Source organism: Melopsittacus undulatus, chromosome 9, assembly GCF_012275295.1.
Source record: "Melopsittacus undulatus isolate bMelUnd1 chromosome 9, bMelUnd1.mat.Z, whole genome shotgun sequence".
Lineage (NCBI taxonomy): Eukaryota > Metazoa > Chordata > Aves > Psittaciformes > Psittaculidae > Melopsittacus > Melopsittacus undulatus.
The window spans coordinates 1,176,559-1,197,927 of record NC_047535.1 but is presented as its reverse complement, the minus strand read 5'-3'; the positions used below and the strand labels follow the sequence as shown (position 1 = coordinate 1,197,927).

Sequence of the window (21,369 nt, the reverse complement as noted above, 5' to 3'; positions counted from 1 at the left end):
GGGTCTAAGAACTGGAGCACAGCACTGAAATCAGGGTGCTTCTGGGCCTGGTTTTAACAGCAGAGAGGCACTAAGCTGTTTTATTTAGATTTACATAGGTTTATTGAGATTTATATAGATTTATTGAGATTTATATAGATTTATTTAGATTTACATAGATTTATTGAGATATATATAGATTTATTGAGACTTATATAGATTTATTGAGATTTATATAGATTTATTGAGATTTACATAGATTTATTTAGATTTATATAGATTTATTGAGACTTATATATATTTATTGAGATTTATATAGATTTATTGAGATCTATATAGACTTATTGATATTTTAGTGCCTCAGAATTTTTGGGATAGCACTTAAAAACAAATCTAAACATGCCTCCCATTGAACAGAGAAGAGCAGACAGTGGTTTCCTATAGAGACTGACTTGTCAGGCTTGTTTTCATTACCTTATACGAGGCATTTAAGACAAGAACTGAATTAAACCCAACTTGTGCTGTTGCATGCGCCTGCTCCAGGGGCTGTAAATAACCTAGTATCCCACCCCATTAAATGTCCAATGCCTGCACATGATCCATTATGTTCCTTTTGTAGCCTGGCCACTATTTATTAAGTCCCATTAGCAAATTGAAGGTTTCTTCTGTTCTATGTTAGATCCCTGAAGGATGTTTGTGTAGTGGGAATACTCCTCATATAAAGGGGGTCTGTAAGATCCAGGTGATTTATGTTTTACTCTCCTCTTCCCCTAGTAAAGGGCTTCACAACCTTGCATTGCCACAGCTTTAAAAGGAGTTGATCTGGGCTGTGGATTGATGGGTTTAGCTCGGAACCTGTGCTTGGGTTAGTGCTGGATCCTGGTAGGGAAAGCTGGAACTCTGTGTTAGATGGAACACTGCTGCCCTGGGAGATGGGGAGAATAGTCCCCTTTAAGCAGCACGGCTGCAGGGAAGAGCAGTGTCTCAGTGCTCAGCACCCGGCTGGATTAGAACAGTTACACTGGGGTTTGTGCACTACAATCAAGGACTTGCTTTAAAACTCACTGTGTAACAGCCCAAGGGGCAGGAAGGGGAGGCTGAGGATGCTGCTGCCATCGGGGCTGGGAGCACACGGTCCCCATCACCTCCGCTTGAGACCTGAGCCGTTCCATGGAGCCAGAGCGGGATCCTTGTACCAGTCTGGACCAGCTTCCCAGCACAGCAGGGAGGCAGAGGGGGTTTTCCAGCTGGGATCGGCTGCCTCAGCCCCGGTGCTGAAGCGAAACTCTGCCCCTTAGCGTACAGAGCCTCATCTTGCGCAGCGCCCGGAGCACCCACAGCAGCACAGATGGTTTACTACCTGGTTTCTGGTTCTGACATCCCCATGGCAACCTCCTCCCCCATTTAGTCCCAGTTTAGTGCTGTACAAACGGGATTTGTTCAGGAAGGGATAAAGGTGCAGTATGGAAGAGACACTTCCCATGTGTTCCCGACGGCTGGTGAGCAGGGACCGGAGCACTGGGTGGACACAAGGTCTTTATTGGAGCTGGCAGCACACGCTCCCCAAGGCTGGAATGCTGCAGGGTGAAAGGGATGTGAAATAAAGGGAACTGAAAGCAGCAGCTTTGAATGTTACGTGACAGCAGGAGCATCGTGCGGCACCCACAGACCTGATGGTAGAACTGGTGTAAGATAGAGGTGATGGATTAACCCCGGTGTGAAGAAGGACAGGGGCTTGGGAACAGCTTCCCTGTGTGGGAGCAGAGGTTTGTGCCTTGTTTCCAGCTCTCCCTTGCTGTCTGATCCCCCCAGGAGCACAGTGTCCTTCTGGGACCCCCTTTGAGAACGGGTTGGGGTAATACAGCACACCTGGTCCAGGGCTGTAAAAGGGCTCTTTGAACACAACAACTTTGGTTTTCTCCTGGTTTCCCAATATAAGGAGAACTTGTGGTAGTTTTGGACTCATTGGGCACAGAGGTCTGGAGGTGGAGAATGGGAATAGGGAGGTGAGAAGCAGGGACCGAATGGGATGGAGCAGGAGGATGGAGGTGAGGACCATGCAGGAGAGGGAAGGGGAGAGAGGACCGGGTGCCTGTGGGGATCTGAGTTTCTTATCTCCCTGCTCTGGTTTTGTTTGCAGAGGGGGGAGAGCAGCATCTCCCCATCCCTGGGAGCTGAAGGGGTCTGGGAATGGTTCATCCTGCAAACCAGAGCTCTCACAAGTTAGGGAAATCCTGGGATTAAGGGGAGGATGGAACAAGTTCAGCCTCACTGAGCACAAGCTCATGTTGTTCTGTGCAATGCTGCTTGGTTGTGCAAAGGGGGCACAGGGCAAGCACCCCATGGACCAGCTTAAGATGATGGATGAGTAAAGGAGACTGCGCAGGGCAGGCAGGGAGCAAAGCAGAACCCTTCCTGCCTGCACAGCCCCTTTGGGGTGGGCTGTGAGCCCCATGGCTGCTCTGCCCACAGCCTGGGTGAGCTCTGCTCATCCTGTGTGTGTGCTTTGAGGGGCTTATTCCTCCCTTCTGCCTATCAGCTGCAGGGCCCTGACCATGGCTGAGGCTGAGGATGCTGAGTGGCTGCGCTGGGTGAGGAAGCAGTTCGGGAGCATCGCAGGGCAGGACAAGGAGATCGACCTGAAGGGGTTTAAAGCAGCGCTGCAGGTGAAGGAGGTGAGGGCTCCCAATGGGGCTGCCCCATCCCTGGCAGTGCTCAAAGCCAGGTTGGACACAGGGGCTTGGAGCAGCTGCTCCAGTGGAAGGGGTTGGAGCTGGAGGAGCTTTAAGGTCCCTTCCAACACAAACCATTCTATGATCCTATGGTGCTGTGCAGTGAACAGGAGTGGAAAACCTGAGTTAACCATCCACAATGTAAAATCGATTGGATGTTCAGTCTGCTTTTAACACGTTAGGCCAAATATCCCACCAAATATCCCCTCTCTGCTGCCCCATCCATCCCTGTGTTCCCCAGGCAATGCCTCCTGCTGCAGTGCCAATACCCCCTTCATCCCTCCCTCCTGTTTTTGGGCTTCCCCATCACTTTCACCTTTTGCCATGCAATTCCCATTGCTGGTGGCAACTGCTTTGTCTACAGCACTGGGATGGGGCTGGTGAAGCTCATCCCATTCCCTGTGAGAGCATCTGTACTATCCCTGCAGTCCTTCTTTGCTGAGCGGTTCTTTGCACTGTTTGATGCGGATGGGAGTGGGACCATCAGCTTGGAGGAGCTGCTGAGAGCCCTGAGCCTGCTGGTGCATGGCAGTGAGATGGACAAGCTGAGATTCCTCTTCCAGGTTTATGATGTGGATGGTGAGATGGTGAAAACCACGTTCATTTGGGGGGTTATTATAGCAAATAAGCTCCAGTGCCTAAAGGGGCTGCAGGAAACCTGGAGAGGGGCTTGGGACAAGGGATGTAGGGACAGGCCAAGGGGAATGGCTTGAACCTGCCTGAGGGGAGACTGAGCTGAGCTCTTAGGCAGAAGCTGTTCCCTGTGAGGGTGCTGAGGCGCTGGCACAGGGTGCCCAGAGAAGCTGTGGCTGCCCCATCCCTGGCAGTGCTCAAGGCCAGGTTGGACACAGGGGCTTGGAGCGAGCTGGGAATTCCTGGGTTAAGGGTACAAAGTGAAGGTGTCTCCGGGTTCTGTGGCATTCCCGGCTCCCTGCTCACCCCCTGCTCACCCCCTGCTCACCCCCTGCTCACCCCCTGCTCACCCCATGCAGGCAGCGGCTCCATTGACCCCGATGAGCTGCGCCTGGTGCTGCGGTGGTGCCTGCGGGAGAGCACCATAGCCCTGCCCGAGGAGAGGCTCACGGACCTCACCTCGGCCCTCTTCGAGGCCGCTGACAAGGACCAGAGCGGCTCCATCACCTTCGAGGAGCTCAGGGAGCAGCTGGAGGGATGCCCGGAGGTCATGGAGAACCTGACCATCAGGTGTGTGTGCTGAGGGTCCCTCTGAGTGGCCCACAGGGGTGGGAGTTCCCTTGTGAGCATCTTCATCCTTAATGGAGGAAAGAGCATGGGGTTTGTGCTCTCATGAGGGGTCTAATGGGGTGCTCAGACCATGAGGTACCACTGGGAGCAACTGGGGCACTTTATGGTGTTAAGCTGGGTGCAAGGATGGTGTTGGGATGGATGTAGGGACGATGCCAAGCTTGGTGCAGGGTTTGGATGCAGGAATGGGTTCAGGGATGGGCTCAAGGATGGTGTTGAGATTGGTACAGTGCTCAGATGCAGGGATAGGTGCAGGGCTGGTGCCACACTGGTGCTGGACTTGGACGCAGGGGTGGAGCTGGGATGGGTGCAGGGATGATGCCACACTGAATGCTGGGCTTGGGTGCAGGGATTATGCGATGCTGGGTGCAGGGATGGGTACAGGGATGGATGCAGGGATGGATGCAGGGTACAGGGATGGGTACAAGGATGGATGCAGGGATGGGTACAGGGATGGGTTCAGGGATGGGTTCAGGGATGGATGCAGGGATGGATGCAGGGATGGGTTCAGGGATGGATGCAGGATGCAGGGATGGGTACAGGGATGGGTGCAGGGATGGATGCAGGGTGCAAGGATGGATGTGATGCTGTATGTGATGCTGGATGCGGTCCCCCCTCCCCACTCAGTCAGTGCCGTTCCCCCCAGTGCAGCTCGTTGGCTGAAGCCTCCTCCGCGCTCCGAGCGCCGCCCGCGGCCGCGCTGCCTGCGCCGCTCGTTCTGGCGCAACCAGCGCGCATCCCTGCGCTGCGCCTGCGCCTACGCGGGGCTGAACCTGGCGCTGCTGGCGCTGTCCGCGCAGCGCTACGCGGGGAGCCTGGCGCTGGCCCGCGGCTGCGGACACTGCCTCAACCTCAACTGCGCCCTGCTCGCTGTGAGTGAGGGGGCTCAGCCCCACAGAGCCCCTGCGGACCGGGGACCGGGGGCTCTGCGGGACATGGGGACTGCGCATGGGGCATTGGTTGATGCCCCTGGGGCTCGGCACAGGGGTGCAGGGAGCTGGCTCCGGAGACCGAGGGTCCCCAGCATCCCTGATTGCCCCTCTCCCATCTCCAATGGCCCCCAGCATCTCCGACTGTCCCTTTCCCATCCCTGATGGTCCCCAGCATCCCTGTTTGCCCCTCTCCCATCTCTGATAGCCCCCAGCATTCCTGATTGCCCCTCTCCCATCCCTGATAGCCCCCAGCATCCCTGATTGCCCCTCTTCTATCTCCAATGCCCGCCAGCATCTCCTACAGTCCCTTTCCCATCCCTGATGCCCCCAGCATCCCAGATTGCCCCTCTCCCATCCCTGACTGCCCCTCTCCCACCTGAAGGTGCTGATGCTGCGGCGGTGCCTGACCTGGCTGAGAGCCACCCCCTTGGCCAAGGTGCTGCCGCTGGACCAGCACATCCTGTTCCACCAGTTCGTGGGGTACGTGGTGCTGGTGCTGGCAGCTGCTCACACGGGTGCTCACATCGCCAACTTCAGTGAGTAACAGCCATTGGGCATGGGGGGGACATGGACTGACTGGGGGTGAGACCCACTCCAATGTGCCCCATCAGCACTGCGGGGGTCCCCCATCCCAGTCCTGCTGGGGGAAGACCCCTTGGTGCAGGAGCATCACCCACAGGGTGCTGGTGGAAAGATGCAGGGGCCTGGACCGAGCCATAGGAGGGATGCTCATGTGCTGGGGGATGCAGATGCCCTGGAGAAGGGGATGTGTGTGTGCCAGGAGGGATGCTCACCCTCCATAGAGGGGATGCTCACCCTCCATAGAGGGGATGCTCACCCATGGGGTGCAGATGTCAGCTCAGGCTTGTGAGGGGGATGCACAGATCAGGGGGTTGTGAGGCTCTGGGCCGGGTGCTGGCAGCCCAGGGCACACGGTGCTGTGCAGCCCATGCACTGTCTGTTACCCCCATCTAGTGGCATCCCGGCCCGCAGCGATGGGCTCCGATGATCCCCATGGAGCTCCTGTGTGGGGTCTGTGCCCCATGGACCCCCCCACCCCACAGCAGAGCAAGGGGAGAATGGAATTGAACCAATCCCAGACTGGTTTGGGTTGGAAGGGACCTTAAAGCCCATCCAGCTCCAACCCCTTCCACTGGAGCTGCTCCAAGCCCCTGTGTCCAACCTGGCCTTGAGCACTGCAGGGATGGGGCAGCCACAGCTTCACTCTGTGCCTCAGCACCCTCCCAGGTCCTCAGCCCCCCTCCATGCCCCACACCAGGCAGGCTGGCACAGCAGGATGGGCACCCTGCCCTCACCGAGTACCTGCTGCGGGCACAGCCAGGCATGGGGGGTCTATGGGGCACAGCCTCGCAGACGGGGCTGCTGCTGCAGGTGCTGCTGCTCCCCATGGCTGCCTTCTCCAGCCCCTGCGTGCGACGGAGCGGCTGCTTTGAGGTGGGTCCTGATGTGGGTCCATGAATACCCCCATATTGGACCCATATGTGATGCGCCATATGGCTCCATGCATTGCCCTCAATTGATGCTCACTGCAGGTCTTCTACTGGACCCACCTCTCCTACATCCCCATCTGGATCCTCCTCATCCTGCATGGTCCCCACTTCTGGAAGTGGTTCGTGGTTCCCGGCTGCCTCTTTGTGCTGGAGAAGGTGCTTGGCTTGGCCTGGAGGAGGGCAGGGGGGCTGCGCATCGTGGAGGTCAACCTGCTCCCATCCAAGGTCTGTGCCCATCTCCCATCCCATTCCCACCTCCCTCCCAGGACCCTCCTTGTGTCCAATTGGGAATACAGGAGCTGCGATTCCCACAAACACCTTCCCTGTTTGCAAAGCATCCTATAGGTTGGAGGAAAGCACTTTACCACTGACCACAGAAGTTATTGAGGGCAGGGGACAAGGAGGGACAGTGGGACATGGAGGAGAGTGTTGGGTGCTTCCCCTGTCATGCACTGGGGTGCAATGAATCACTTGTATGGAAGAGATGTAGGTTTGGGGTTTGGGCTGTGTTGGATGTTTGCAGCAAGAGGTGAGAGCAGCCTCTTCATTTGCAAGCCACTATTTTTTGTTATTTAGAGATTTTGCCTGTTTTTCAAGTAAAAGAAGGTCTGAACTCAGAGGCAAGGCACAAACGCTGCAACACTTACTTCCTCCTATAACATCATTGCTTGAGGCCAGCATTAACTGAGGCTTTGGTTTGATGGCAAAGCTGGGCAGGGATAGGGGAATAAACCCCTTCCTTAGGTCAGATCTGCCCTTCTCATGCTGGCCACTGTTTAACATGGGAGGCCTGGACCTGGTGGTCGTGGGCTGGTGAAGGACCATTGGTTGTCAGTGACCAGGCTGATGTTCCCACTGGATGCTCCCGGTTTTCCGGTCTCTGCTCCCTGCAGGTCACTCACCTCGTGATCGAGAGGCCTCAGTTCTTCCACTTCCAGCCTGGTGACTACATCTACCTGAACATCCCGGCCATTGCCTCCTATGAGTGGCATCCCTTCACCATCAGCAGTGCGCCTGAGCAGCAAGGTGAGCACTGGTCCTGAGCTCCCACAGCATCACCTCGATGTGCTGCATCACTGGGGTGATGTGCTGCATCACTGGGGTGATGTGCTGCATCACTGGGATGATGTTTGCCATCACTGGGGTGATGTGCTGCATCACTGGGGTGATGTTCTGCATCACTGGGATGATGTTTGCCATCACTGGGATGATGTTCTGCATCACTGGGGTGATGTTCTGCATCACTGGGGTGATGTTTGCCATCACTGGGATGATGTGCTGCATCACTGGGGTGACGTTCTGCATCACTGGGGTGATGTTCTGCATCATTGGGGTGATGTTCTGCATCACTGGGGTGATGTTTTGCATCACTGGGGTGATGTTCTGCATCATTGGGGTGATGTTCTGCATCACTGGGGTGATGTTCTGCATCACTGGGATGATGTTTGCCATCACTGGGATGATGTTCTGCATCACTGGGGTGATGTTTGCCATCACTGGGGTGATGTTCTGCCTCACTGGGGTGATGTTTCCCATCACTGGGATGATGTGCTGCATCACTGGGATGATGTTTGCCATTACTTTATGATGTTCTGCATCACTGGGGTGATGTTTGCCATCCCTGAGATGATGTTTGCCATCACTGGGATGATGTTTCCCATCACACAAGCCCCATCTGGGTGGCTGGATCCCCTCTGAGGGTCCTGCGAAGAGGTGTCCATACTATGGAGCAGGGCAGTGTGTGTCCATGCACGCCTCAGCTCACCTACCTCCATCTCTGCCTGTGCTGTATCAAGTCAGGTACTTGGGTTATTTCAAGCAAGGTACAAGGACTGATTGTGAAGGATGTTAGTGGGGAGGCCACCTGGTTCTGCACAGTCTTCCAATGCACAAAGGGAGCCTACAGGAAACCTGGAGAGGGGCTTGGGACAAGGGATGTAGGGCCAGGCCAAGGGGAATGGCTTGAACCTGCCCTAGGGGAGACTGAGCTGAGCTCTGAGGCACAAGCTGGAACTGGATGAGCTTAAAGCTTCCTTCCCACCCACACCTGTCCATGACTGTGGCTGCTGCAGGCCCCAGGACCAGCACAGGGCAGGGCTGCAGGGCAGTGCCATGCACAGGATGCTGCCCAATGCCCCACTCCCCCCACAGACACCCTCTGGCTGCACATCAGGGCCCTGGGCCAGTGGACCACCAAGCTCTATGAGTACTTCCAGCAGCCTGGATCGCTCAGCCCGGAGCCCAGAGCCCTCAGCAGGAGCCTGCGGGCGAGGAGAGCCCAGTGCTGGGCACAGGTTGGTGTGGGCACAGCTCCATGCTCAGCTGCATGGGGAGCACCAGGCTGGGGGCACTGGGGATGCACATCCCCTGCAAGGGGCTTGTGCAGCATGGGAGGAGCAAGGCCAGGTTGGACACAGGGGCTTGGAGCAGCTGCTCCAGTGGAAGGGGTTGGAGCTGGAGGAGCTTTAAGGTCCCTTTAACCCAAATCATGCCTTGATCCTATGACTTTGCATCCCCCTCTCTCCATTGAAGCCGTATGACCTTGCGGGATGAGGCACCACTGATGCCTTTGTGCTTGGATTCAGGAAGGTCTCTGCAGCGGAGCTGGCTCAGATGAGGTGTCCATGGCCATGGATGAGGATGGAGCCGTTCAGTTGACCTCATACAAAGCCACTGGTGCCGCTGCCCCAGAAGAGCAGGACCCATCATCAGGGGTGAGCACATCCATTAGAGGCCCTTATCCCTGCCATGCAGACTTCCCGGGATATCAATTGTGTCTGGGCTGGAGCAGCAGCCCTGGCACATAAAGCATCTGCATGCACTGGGTTTGATGGGTGTCTCTGTCACCCTCTTGCTTTCATCTGTCCCCTGGTGAGCAGTGCTTCCCCACACCTGCTCCCATCATCCCAGCTGCTGTGATCCAGTTCCTCCCTTCCCAGCTCATGTGGGGATTGGGATAGTTGACCTTTGAATCAATGCTCAAAGGGATGGTGTCATGAGGTGATAGGATCCTACTGCTGGATGTTGGGATGTGCCACCAGAGGCATCCCAAAGGATGCGGCTGGAAGTGCACGTGCAGCCTGGATCATCCCAGCTGGGAAAACCCACCCCAAATCCCAGCCTCGGGAACAAGCAGGGTCTCAGCTTTATCTGCCATGTAGGGGTTTGGGTGAGGAGGAGGAGGTCACGGCTCTCTTCACCTTCAGGTCTCCACCAGGCAGGGGGAGCCCCATCGCCTCTGCAGCATCAAGGTGAGGGATGCTCGGTCCTTCCCTGCTCTGGTGAGCAGGGCTGTGCTCAGCATCCCTGGGGGGACCCATTTGTGTGCATGGATGGGGCTGATCCAAACCCTGTGCTACAGGATGGCTCCATCCTCCTCTTCCTTTGCTCCCATAACACTCCCATAAAAGACCACAAAGTCTCCCTGCCTTCCATAAGCCTGTTCCTACCTGCAGCCTAAGAGTTGTTTTAGCATCCATGGGCTGCCTTAGTGCTCCCTGAGTTTCTCATCTCCCCAGTGCTACATCGATGGCCCCTATGGGACCCCGACCCAGAGGATCTTCACCTCGGAGCACGCTGTGCTCATCGGGGCCGGCATCGGCATCACCCCCTTCGCCTCCATTCTGCAGAGCATCATGTACAGGTTGGTGCTGGGGCAGCAGCTCAGGCTGTGGATGTGCTGGGGGAGCATTGGGAGGCACAGGATGGGATGTACATTGTGTTAGCCATGGGCATGAACCAGAGCTGGTGAGGAGCAAGGGCTCAAGGTCTCTATCCAAGGTCTGTAGGGTCCAAGGGATGCAGGCAGGGCTGTCTGCCCATGCAGGTACCGCCGGCGGAAGCAGAGCTGCCCCAGCTGCCACTATTCATGGTGTGAGGACCTGCGGGATGAGGAGATGACCCTCAGGAAGGTAGGAGGTGATGGAGGGGGGGTCTGGGACCAGGGTGAGGGTGGATGCAGGAGGGCTGCAGACCCCATGAGCATCCCTGCGGTCCAGCAGGTGTAGGTTGGATGCAGTCCCCTCTGACAGGGGAGCTGCTGTGTCCTTCCAGGTTGACTTCATCTGGATCAACCGGGACCAGAAGCACTTTGAGTGGTTCGTCAGCCTGCTGACCAAGCTGGAAATGGAGCAGGCTGAGCAGGAGCCAGGAGGTGAGTGGGATCCACGGATACCCCAGTCCCTGTGCCCATGGTATGGGGCTGGATCCATGAGCATCCCTGGGATCAATCCATGAGCATCCCTGGGATCACTCAGGGCGCTTCCTGGAGCTGCACATGTACATGACCTCGGCCCTGGGCAAGCAGGACATGAAGGGCATCGGGCTGCAGCTGGCACTGGACCTGCTGGCAGCCAAGGAGCAGAGGGATTCCATCACCGGGCTCCGCACCAGGACCCAGCCCGGCCGCCCCGACTGGAGCAAGGTGAGTGGCATCACCCATGGGAAGGGATATGTGTGCCCATAACCTGTGGGGACACCACGGAGAGCCATGTTTTGGAGCAGGACAATGCACCCATAGGGGTATCCGGACATGGGGAAGCCTCTTCCTGCCATAGGGAAGCATCGCAGGACCATGGGGTTGTGCCAGGCAGCAGCTCCCGATGCAGGCAGGGCTTTGCCATCACCTCCTCTCGCCTCAGGTGTTTGGGAAGGTGGCAGAGGAGAAGAAAGGGAAGGTCCAGGTCTTCTTCTGCGGCTCACCAACGCTTGCCAAGGTCATCAGGATGCACTGCGAGCGCTTCGGCTTCCTCTTCTTCAATGAGCATTTCTAGCAGCAGCCCTGCCTGCACCACCAGGCCTGATGCAGGGTGATGGGCTCCATGGACGGATCCTTATTCACTGCCTGCGGTGGCTCCCGGGGGTGCTGGGTCAGAGCTGGGGAGGGTGGGATGCACACGGAGCAGGGGGCATGGAGGGGAAGGGGTTGGGTTGGGTCATGGGGCTTTGAGATGGATGGGATGGGGTCCTGGAGCCATATGGGACAAGGGTCCTGCATCACCATGCAGGGCTTTGGGATGGAGAAATGGGGTCCTACATCACCTCACAGGGCTTTGGGATGGGGTGAACCCGGTCCTGCATCACCACACAGGGCTTTGGGATGGAGAAATGGGGTCCTACATCACCTCACAGGGCTTTGGGATGGGGTGAACCCGGTCCTGCATCACCACACAGGGCTTTGGGATGGAGAAATGGGGTCCTACATCACCTCACAGGGCTTTGGGATGGGGTGAACCCGGTCCTGCATCACCTCACAAGGCTTTGGGATGAGGTGAACGGGGTCCTGCATCACCTCGCAAGGCTTTGGGATGGGGTTAACAGAGTCCTGCATCACTTCGCAGGGCTCTGGGATGGGGAAGCCCTGTGGGATGCCCACAGGAGGGCACTGCAGCCTCGGTAACGGGGGCCGGGCCGTGCCGGCTGAGCGGGTCCCAAGCCCGGCCCCAACAGCTCCGGCTGCTCCTTTCCCAGCATCCTTCTGCCAAGCCCCATAATGGGGCAGCCCCTGTCCTGTCCCAGCTGTTGTTTCCTTTTACACCCTAAAACAGGCTGTGTGGATGTGCCCAGTACAGCCCATCCGCCTCGGGATGGCTGATGGGATGCAGGGATGGCCCCATAGGGATCCACCAGTGCTCAGATCAGATGGTGACATGAGGCTGGTTTATAGGGTCTCTTATAGGTTGATGCGCTGATGCTTTGGTGTTAACAGGAAGGATGAATGCAGATGAGACACTCATCCCATGGCAAAGTCACCCATGGGGAGAGCGAAGGCTCATGCAGAGCCAAACCTGCTCATGGGCTTTGCTAAAGAAACAGAACCTGGATGTGATCCCTGATCCCATAGGCTGATCCTGAGCCGCACGGACCAGGGCTCCCATGTACCAGCATCACCACAGCAGCAGCCCATGCACCGTAACTAAAGGGGTTGTTTCAATGCAGGGATGATGCAAGCTCCAAGGGTAAATCCGTTCAGCTGCAGCCTCCTGCTGGGAAATAACCGGACATGGAGCGATGGGATGCAGGGATGCTGCGCTCCTGCATCCATGCGCTCCCATTGCAAAGAAGAACCTCCTCTTGATCATAAGAGTTAATTACAGCTCACCCCACATTCTGAGGCAATTAGAAGCAGAATGAATCCTGATGTGTCTGCTGCTGATCCCTCCCATCCCGTATCCCACTGGATCACAGGGCTGAAGCGCTCCCAGGCTCAAATCCCACCACCAAGAGAGGCAAACGGAGCTCTTTGTGAGGAATCTGGGGGGAAATCACACAAATCCCCTAAGGTTCGGGAATGCTGCCCTGATGGGAATCATGCAGCCTTGCTTGGGGATGCTTTGGAATGGGGATGGGAGCTGGGTGGGTTTTGCTTTGCCTTTCCCTTTATAGGAAGGTGTTGTTGTTTGGGGACATGGAGATGTGGAGTGGCCTGTTCCAGTCACACACATGGTTTGTGGGGAGGGATCAGGATGCTCCTCATGTTCTGGGGCTGGCATTCCCTGTCCTGGCACGCTATGGGAGGTCATTTGGTGCCCTGGAGCATGAAGCATCCCGGAGGGATGCTCCCACTCCCATCCCAGCATGTTTCCCATCGCTGGTGGGCACCTCCAAGGGGAGATGGAGGCAGCATCAAGGTCAGTGCTGACAGGATGAATCCGGAGCTGCTCACATCCCAGCCACAGCCATGAAAGATTGATGAAGCCCTTCCCCTTCCATCGCACATCTCTGCTTCGTCAGGGGTTTCCTTTGGATCTGAGGAATAAATGATGAAAGGATGTGGAATGGGGGTAGGAATTGATGCTGCTCCTGGGGTTTTGGTGCTGGAGCAGTGGGGCACAGGCAGCACATCCCACCGAGCCACAACCGGGATGGGAAATGGTACCCGGAGAGGGGCTGCTCCCTGGATCCAGGATCTGCCTTGCTTTGGGATGGGAAATGGTACCCGGAGAGGGGCTGCTCCCTGGATCCAGGATCTGCCTTGCTTTGGGATGGGAAATGGTACCCAGAGAGGGGCTGCTCCCTGGATCAGGAATCTGCCTTGCTTTGGGATGGGAAATGGTACCCAGAGAGGGGCTGCTCCCTGGATCCTGGGATCTGCCTTGCTTTGGGATGGGAAATGGTACCCAGAGAGGGGCTGCTCCCTGGATCCCGGGATCTGCCTTGCTTTGGGGTGTTCCTCATGTTAAAGCTGGGAAGCAGGGGGTGAGGCTGGATAATGATCTGCCTCCTGATTAATGCCTTCCCTTGGCTGGCTTCATTACTGTGATTACACTGGGGCTGTAGCATAGCAACAGCTGATTGTTGGTTGGATGCAAAGCGCATCATTCCCTGGATTCCAATCTGATTAAGATATAATTGCATTCATCTTGCAGCAACGGATGCTCCAGAGCCACCGAGGAGAGGCAGCAACACACGATGGGGTTCCAATGAGGGATGGAGCCCAGGACATCGGGATGGGTGTTGGGATGGCATCGGGATGGGTGTTGGGATGGCATTGGGATGGGTGTTGGGATGGCATCGGGATGGGTGTTGGGATGGCATTGGGATGCTGGGCTCGGTGCTGGGTTTGGGGTTGGAGAGAGCTGGTTGAAGGCACTTCTTGCATGGGATATCCCTTCATAAGCCCTCAATACACAGAGTGCATCCATGGATAAATGAAAAGGAGGATTTGTGAGGGGATGAAATGTGCCATGTGAAGGAGATAGGAGCTGATGACTGCCCAAAGCCCTTTGCTCCTCCAGCACCACATCCCAGCTCCCCGGACCCCAGACAGAGCAGGAAACCCTAAAGAAACTGTATTTATGAACAGTATCATCACACTTGGCATGTTCTATTACTAAGTGGTCCTGGTACATAGATATTATTCACTTAAGTAATCAATCACTGCCAACAAATTACAGGATCCAGGGAATGAAATTAGTGAAATGAACTATGGATGTAAAATTCATTTGAAATTCAATTTAGGAGCAACATTAGCTTTCAATTAGTCTGCCCAACTGCTGGAGCATCACTTTGTCTATCAGGTTCTTCACTCGCTGTAATTAACCTTTGCTGCTAAATTGGTGTTGATTTCATTGACATCATTATGATGCGACTCCTAATATTTGGGTGGTAGCTCCTTAGTTTGTGGCTTCTCATTAGGGGAATGGTGAGTTCTGGGTCTTTTTGTTCCCTCTGCCCAGTGGGATGGGGAGGGAGATGCTCCAGAGCTGGGAATTCGGGTGGGAAACGGTGTACAGGGAGGGGATGTGACTGCTCCCACTGTGCCCAGCACGACTGGTCCCAGACTGGTGGAGATGGGGACTGAGAGGGACAGGATGGAGGACCATGTAACAAGGAGGAGTTGGGATCCTGCATATTAAGGCAGCAGCAAATCTTGGAGTCCTGGAATTCCAGGTTGGAAGGGAGCTCAAGGACCATCTGGTCCAACCATTTCCAAGCACAGCATGACCCAGACTGGATGTCCCAGCTGAACCTTAACAGTGTCCAGTGCTGGGGAGTCACCGCTTCCCTGGAGAGATTATTCCAGTGGCTGGTTGTTCCCATTGGGAAACACTTTCCTCTTGTGTCCAGTAGGAATCTCTGCAGGAATAACTTGTGCCCATCACCCCTACTCTGTTCCATGGGACTCTGTGTAAAGAGGGAGTCTCCATCTTCTTTGTAGCCTCCTTTAGATACTGGAACATGGGGATAAGGTCTCCCTGAGCCTTCTCTTCTCCAGGATGGACAGCCCCAATTCCCTCACCCTTTCCTTCCTTGGATCATCTTTGTGGCCCTCTCCATCCCATCCGCATCTTACTTTATACAGCAGGGCTAGAACTGGACACGGTATCCGGGGAGGCCCAACAAGCACCTTCCCCTCTGCTGATGCCCAGGTGGTTAGACCCCTCCTTGGGCACAGCTGGAGGGGCTGATTCCAGCCTTGGCCCTGGTTATTTGCAGTGGGGGGGATGCTTTTTCCTGCTCCATCCCCTCCTTTCTAGGGGAGGTGGAGGAGTTACTTACAGAGGAGTTACTTACAGAGCAGTGACTCGCTCCAGCCCCATGGGCAGAGCTGGGGGTCCCTGTGCGGGCATGGATGCTCCTTACAACACAGGCACCCCCTGCTCACAGCCCCAGTAGCTGCTTTGCCCCTCTATAGAGCAACAACTTGAACAGCCGCTTAATGCCCACCAGTGGTTCTAACAGAGCTTCCCCCTTCACTCCATGGGGCTTGGTGAGGTTATAACACCCGATAGATGGACTAATCCTGCAGCTGATGGAAACGTTTCCATTGACGTCAATGGGAGCAGGATTGATCTCCACACACAGACGCTTTGTTCCTGAGGTTTTAAGAATTCATTTCCTCCTATTGCCAGAGACAGGAGCAGCAGCAGAGGGAGAGGAGGCATCTCATAACCACGTATTAATACATGAATCATCAGCTTAGAGCCTGGTGCAGGAGAGCAGCTGAGCTGGGTATGGGGCTGGAGGAAAGGAAGGGTTCAGCAGACAGGGCCCAGCAGCTAATCTGGAACAAGAGAGTAATTGCAATGTAAATTGTTTCACACTGGCGTGTGAGCTGCATCTTTTAAGCTCTATTTAAATGCATTAGGGTAGACGGGGCCTCCGCTCACATCACTCCTGTGTTGGAACAACAGCACCTGATGTATTGCTTTACAGTGCATGCTGAGGATGCTGTTTGCTTTTGGAGAGCCTCCAAAGCACTGAGCAAGACAGGAGAGCTGATGTGCCATCCCAGCAGCACGGAGTGGGCAGAAAGGGGCCTCCAAGTTTTACCTGGATGCTTTATCCTTTCTATTCCATTTAATGATGGAACCTGGTGATTCTTATCCCTTTAACATCCCCTCCTGAGCAGCACTTGAGGAACCTCTCCCAGGAAAGCACAGATGAGTCCTGCCCCACTTCTGAGGCTGTGGGAGCATCACTGGGATGCTGATCTCCTTTGCAATGGAAGCATCCCAGTGTGGATGGCTCCGGCACCCACTCCCTCTGCACATCCAGAGCATCAGCAGCAGGAAAACCCTTTCCTTACCTTCAAAGCTCTGGTGTTCTACCCTGTGATTGCGTACCCATGGTGTGTGATAAATAAGTCTAAAGCCTAACTGACAAAGGAGCAGGGTGTGCGTGTGTTTATTGCTATGGAAACAGTCCTGGGTCCAGCTGAAAGAGGAATTCTTTATGACTATTCCCTCTTTGCAAAGCCATCAGAATCCCAGCATTTGAGAGCTCCCTTCTGCACCCGACCCTCAGCACCTCATGCAACATAACCAAAGGTCAGCATCCACCTTTTATACCCGTTCTTGCCTCCTAAAGTGCACCCCAGCAACATGTCAAGGGCTTCATGCACCTCCTTGCTCCCCATGTGCTGAGGCTCTTCTGCTTGGCCTGGGGAAGATAAGACCAGAGGACCTTGCTTTGCAACCGCAGGGTGAGGTGGTGAAGGGGACATGGCAATGCGGAGTCCTCACCCTTCCTGGGTCTGCTAATGGATAATGGAGATAATGAAGGTAATGCTGGCATTAAGGCACTCGTTTGGTGTCTTCTTGCTTGGTTATTTTAAAGGCAGGGGATTCAAAATCCACCATTGGATTTTAGGGGCCATGGGAAGCCCGTAGGGTATAAAAGACCCAGAGGCAGCTGGGGTTGGATGGTGTTGGGTGAGTCCATGAGCCCAAACCAGGCTGGGAGCGTCGATCCAGCCCTGCAGCATTGAGCAGCTTCATGTCCCTGCTCCGAGATCCAGCCCATGCTGTCCCAGCACCGGCGCTGGGCAAAGGCAGTTTGGAGCTGGGGATTGAGCTCATGGCAAAGCCAGAATGTGGGAGCAGGGCAGGAATGGAGAGGACAAGGCTGCAACACACAAAGGAGGTGTTGCAAGGGGCAGCATCTTGTGCACGCACATCAGGGCAGGAGCCAGCCCTTGGAGGGCCGAGTGCTGCTGGAACAGCCTTGCAGAGCCATGGAATATCAGGATGGAAGGGACCTCAAGGATTCCCTGCTCCAACCTGTCCAGGCACAGCGTGACCTAGGCTGGATGTCCCAGTGTGCTGTCCTTACTGGTGTCCAATGCTGGGGAGTCACCCTTCGCTGGGGACATTATTCCAGTGGCTGGTTGGTCATTCCCATTGGGAAAAGAAACTGCAGGAAAAGGCTAAAAAAGGGGGAATTTGGCACATGTCCCTGGCAGGGTGAGGTTTGTGCTGCTGGGGACACACAGAACAGTGGCACACAGGTCACTGTGTCACCGCAGGATGCTGACGTCATCTTGCTGACGTCACGTATTGAGTCATCACCTTCAGTTTGAGTTAAAACCTGACAAAATCGGTGCAATGACATCCCTCGATGGCCCCTAACTCCACGTGTGCGCCGCCGAGGGGGCGTGGCTCCGAGTAGCCAATCAGCAGCGCCCCCGACCCGGCCGCATCCCATTGGCTGGCGGCAGGCCCCGCCCACAGCCGAGGTTCTCGCGGGAGGTCGGGGCGGGGCGTGGCCCGTTCCCCCCCCCCCATACCGGGCACCACGGCGCCGGTGGGCCCCGGTGCTCCCCGGTGTCCGTGCCTACGGTAGCCCGCAGGTAGGGTTGGCCTGGTGGGCAGGGAGGGGGAACGGAGAACGGGTGCACAGGGGCTGAGCACCGGAGGGAGGGTGGGAGGGGCGGGCACGGCCCTGCCGGTGTCCCCGGTGCCGCCGCCGCTCCCCGCCTCACAGGCGCCGCCGTCACGGAGCTCCCATTGGTAGCTACAGCCGCCGGGCCACGCCCCCCGATCTTCTATTGGCTGCGGCCTCCGCCCCCTGCGCTCCTATTGGTGGCGCAGAAGGAAGGCGTGGCGCGGCGTTGCAGCTCCGTGCGCCCCCTCCTGCCCGGCGCTCGGGTTCCGCCGCCACAGAGGCCCGCAGGTAGGAACCGGTCTGGCCCCGTCCGCCCCCCGCGGCCCCGGCCCCTCCGCTGCCCCCCGGGGACCCTTCCATGTCCCCTCCGCTGGGCCCCAGCGGCCCCGGTCCCCGGTGAGAGCGGCCCCGGGGCTCGGTCTGCCCGAGGGAGCCGGGCTCGGCCTCACCCTGCGCCGCCGGTGCTGGGGGCTCCGGGGCTCCCACCCGCCGGGTCAAGGAGAACCGGGCTCCCGAGGGTTAATGGTGGTAATTGAGGCCTCGGGTGCCGGTGTGTGCCGTGCATGGAGGCAGAGCGATGGGTGAGGAGGTGCCCGGTATCCCAGTGCACCGGGGGGTGATGAGGAATGGGGTTTCATCAGCGTTAAGGCGAGAAGGGATGGATGTCGCTGGGTCGGCTCCCAGTACAGAGCATCTGGGGCAGCTTGGCTGGGGCCCGGGTTGTTCCTCTGCTGTTGTGGGTGCGCTCCTGCTCCATCAGGGTGCTTTGCATGGGGCTGTATCGGGCCCAAGGTGTAAGGAAAGCAGCACGGAGGCAGGCATGGTGAGGCTGAGCTGCTCATCAGGTGTCCCTAAAGCTGAGCTCTGCTTGGGATGCTGCCTTCCTCTTTAGGTCCTCCCTGGGAGCTTAAGGTGAGTGAGACTGTGTCACACCAAGCCCTGGAGCTCCTTCTGGTGCTGCTGGGATCAGGGGGATACCAGTCACCTCCAGCCCTGTTCGTGTGAGGGATCTCTGCGGCCTCCAAGCAGCAGGTGCCACAGGATGGAATCGGCTTTGATAGGAATGCATTGGGGAGGAGGGTGATGGAGGTGCCTTAGTACAGGACCAGTTGCTCTCTTTACTCTTCTTTAATGGGTTTTAATTCAAAGAGATGTGGCCTGTTTGTGCTCTCCTTTGCTTGTGGAATTCACACAAGGGCCAGGCCAAGGGAATGGCTTGAACCTGCCCAAGAGAGGGGAGACTGAGCTGAGCTCTGAGGCAGAAGCTGTTCCCTGTGAGGGTGCTGAGGCGCTGGCACAGGGTGCCCAGAGAAGCTGTGGCTGCCCCATCCCTGGCAGTGCTCAAGGCCTGGTTGGACACAGGGGCTTGGAGCAGCTGCTCCAGTGGAAGGGGTTGGAGCTGGAGGAGCTTTAAGGTCCCTTCCAACCCAAACCATTCCCTGGTGATTCTATGGAAGTGTGGAAGATGTCTCATAATAAAGGAGACTTTGGGCACTGGAATGCAAAGTTAGGAGAACACAAGGTGTGCTTATGCAGTAGTTGCAGACAGCTTTGATGCTCTGTGGGCTGTTCTGCCTGTTTGAAGAAGCACAAGAAGGATGCCTGGCATGGTATCACCATGCAGACTTTTACCTGATGTCTTCTGCCTTTAAGCAGGACTGTAATACCTTCCAGGTAGTACAAGAGGATCAGTGTACGTACAGGAGTGTGATCAACTCCTTCTGCATGGTGTTTGTTGGCTTCAGGGTGAGCACAACCCAAAAAGTGTGAAGTTTTGGGGTGGTTTTTACCCTTTTGACTCGGGAGCTTGAGCCTTTTGGTTTGTTCTATGAGATACAGGAGCTGCCAGTGGTTAATAGTTCTGCTAGTTAGAACTGGCCAAGCAGGAAAGGCTTTTAAGGACATGTGCTTCTAACTTGGCTGGTTGGAACAAGCCTTAACAATATTTAATGCGTGTGTGGAGGCTTCTTGCCCTGCTGAGATGCTCTTTGGCATGGTTGTGAAATGTGGGGGATTTATTGCACTCTGTGTACTCGAAGGCGTTGTTTTCACTTCAGTGACCTGCGAACCCTTCACATCCAGTCAGGGATCAGCAAACAGAGCTGAGGTCAGAGGCACCTCCATTAGCCAGGTACAAATATAGGAGCAAATCCCTTCCTACAGAGACCCAGCATCGCTTCCACGTCTCCTTGTGTCTGCCCAGCATGTGGAATGGCTCTTGACACTGAGCTCTAATACGGAACAAGGACTTGTTTCAATGAGGACATCCTGGCACAGGGCCCTTCAGGTGGAGCCTGGGGAAGTCCTTTTGCTTTTCAGGAGGTGAGAGCATCCCTGCCTGCATTTGGGATGATGGCTATGTCCTTTCTGTAGCGATCAATGGAGGTATCCTGAAGCACAGCCTGGAGTAAGTGGCCCCTTTTCTTTACCACGCAGCGTGTTACACAGTTAGGAATTAGTCGGGACCTGGAATGATTAGTGTCTGGCTGCTGGCCCAGAAAGCTGGGTTTGGCAGCATTTGACAGTAATTTTCTGTAAGACAAGTGTCCTTAGCTCCTTCATTGTCCAATTGATCCCTTAACAATAGCGCTCCCATTTGTAATGCTGAGTCTATAGGGCTACTCCAGCAGGAAGAGAGAGGAGCACAAGTCACTGGGCAGGGCACAGGCTGCAGTAAGCAGGAGGTGGCTGCTCCAGAGAAACAGGTAAATGGGGGTGAAACTAAACCAAAGAGGCACACAAAATGGTTGGCAGTGGTCACCTATGTATTGTAGCATGAAGAGGTGATTACCAGGACACTGTGGTCCCTTTGCCTCGTGGTCTTTGGTGGTTTTCTTCTTTCTTCCTTTCTTCTTTCAGGATCTCTACTCCTTCATTAAGGGCAATAATAAGTTGGACTTCACTGAGGTTACATCTAAAGTCGTTCTCCTTCTCTGAACACTTAATTGAGGCAGAAGATTAAAAGGCATCTACTTGTGGTGCTTCTTAAACTCTCCTTGCGTGTTTGGGTATGTTTTTAATGAAGCAGCTTTCATGTCTGAGCCGCAGTCAAAGCTTCAAGATCTGATTTCTGCTGGGTTTCAAAGCAGTTGCCTCATCAACTGCCTTCAGCTCTGGGGGCCCCAGTGCAGGAGGGACCTGGAGCTGCTGGAGCGAGGCCAGAGGAGGCCATGGAGCTGCTGCGAGGGCTGGAGCATCCCTGCTCTGGAGCCAGGCTGAGAGAGCTGGGCTGGGGCAGCCTGGACAAGAGAAGGCTCCTGAAGGGGAGACCTGAGAGCAGCTCCAGTGCCTAAAGAGGCTGCAGGAAAGCTGGAGAGGGGCTTGGGACAAGGGATGTAGGGACAG

At 55.8% G+C, this 21,369-nt stretch overlaps 2 protein-coding genes across 3 annotated transcripts in view; both read left to right on the top strand.

Annotated features, from left to right (window-relative positions):
* Positions 1 to 2,534: 2,534 nt before the first annotated feature.
* NOX5 (NADPH oxidase 5) lies at positions 2,535 to 11,237 on the top strand. Its single transcript, XM_034066245.1, has 16 exons — positions 2,535 to 2,654; positions 3,140 to 3,290; positions 3,704 to 3,914; positions 4,621 to 4,846; positions 5,289 to 5,442; positions 6,186 to 6,361; positions 6,460 to 6,642; positions 7,311 to 7,443; positions 8,569 to 8,711; positions 9,003 to 9,131; positions 9,624 to 9,668; positions 9,936 to 10,060; positions 10,244 to 10,328; positions 10,471 to 10,570; positions 10,674 to 10,840; positions 11,058 to 11,237. Exons 1-16 carry the CDS (start codon positions 2,535 to 2,537, stop codon positions 11,187 to 11,189), a joined length of 2,280 nt encoding a protein of 759 aa, XP_033922136.1. The 3' UTR covers positions 11,190 to 11,237.
* Positions 11,238 to 17,925: 6,688 nt separating this feature from the next.
* The window catches only part of GLCE (glucuronic acid epimerase), a 40,498-nt gene continuing 37,054 nt past the window's right edge, over positions 17,926 to 21,369 (top strand). Inside the window, exon 1 of one of the 2 annotated variants that reach the window (XM_034066350.1) lies at positions 17,926 to 17,989. The gene's annotated coding sequence lies outside the window, so the exon portion shown is untranslated. Of the gene's footprint in view, positions 17,990 to 18,254; positions 18,313 to 21,369 lie in introns of those variants that run through there. The other variant, XM_034066349.1, reaches the window with a different exon arrangement.

Excerpts from the sequence above, each read along its gene's own strand:
- NOX5 (XM_034066245.1), top strand. The coding sequence starts at position 2,535 with ATGGCTGAGGCTGAGGATGCTGAGTGGCTGCGCTGGGTGAGGAAGCAG. Across the intron at positions 4,847-5,288 it reads TCAACTGCGCCCTGCTCGCT|GTGCTGATGCTGCGGCGGTG; the intron begins GTGAGTGAGGGG and ends TCCCACCTGAAG. Across the intron at positions 7,444-8,568 it reads CAGTGCGCCTGAGCAGCAAG|ACACCCTCTGGCTGCACATC; the intron begins GTGAGCACTGGT and ends CTCCCCCCACAG.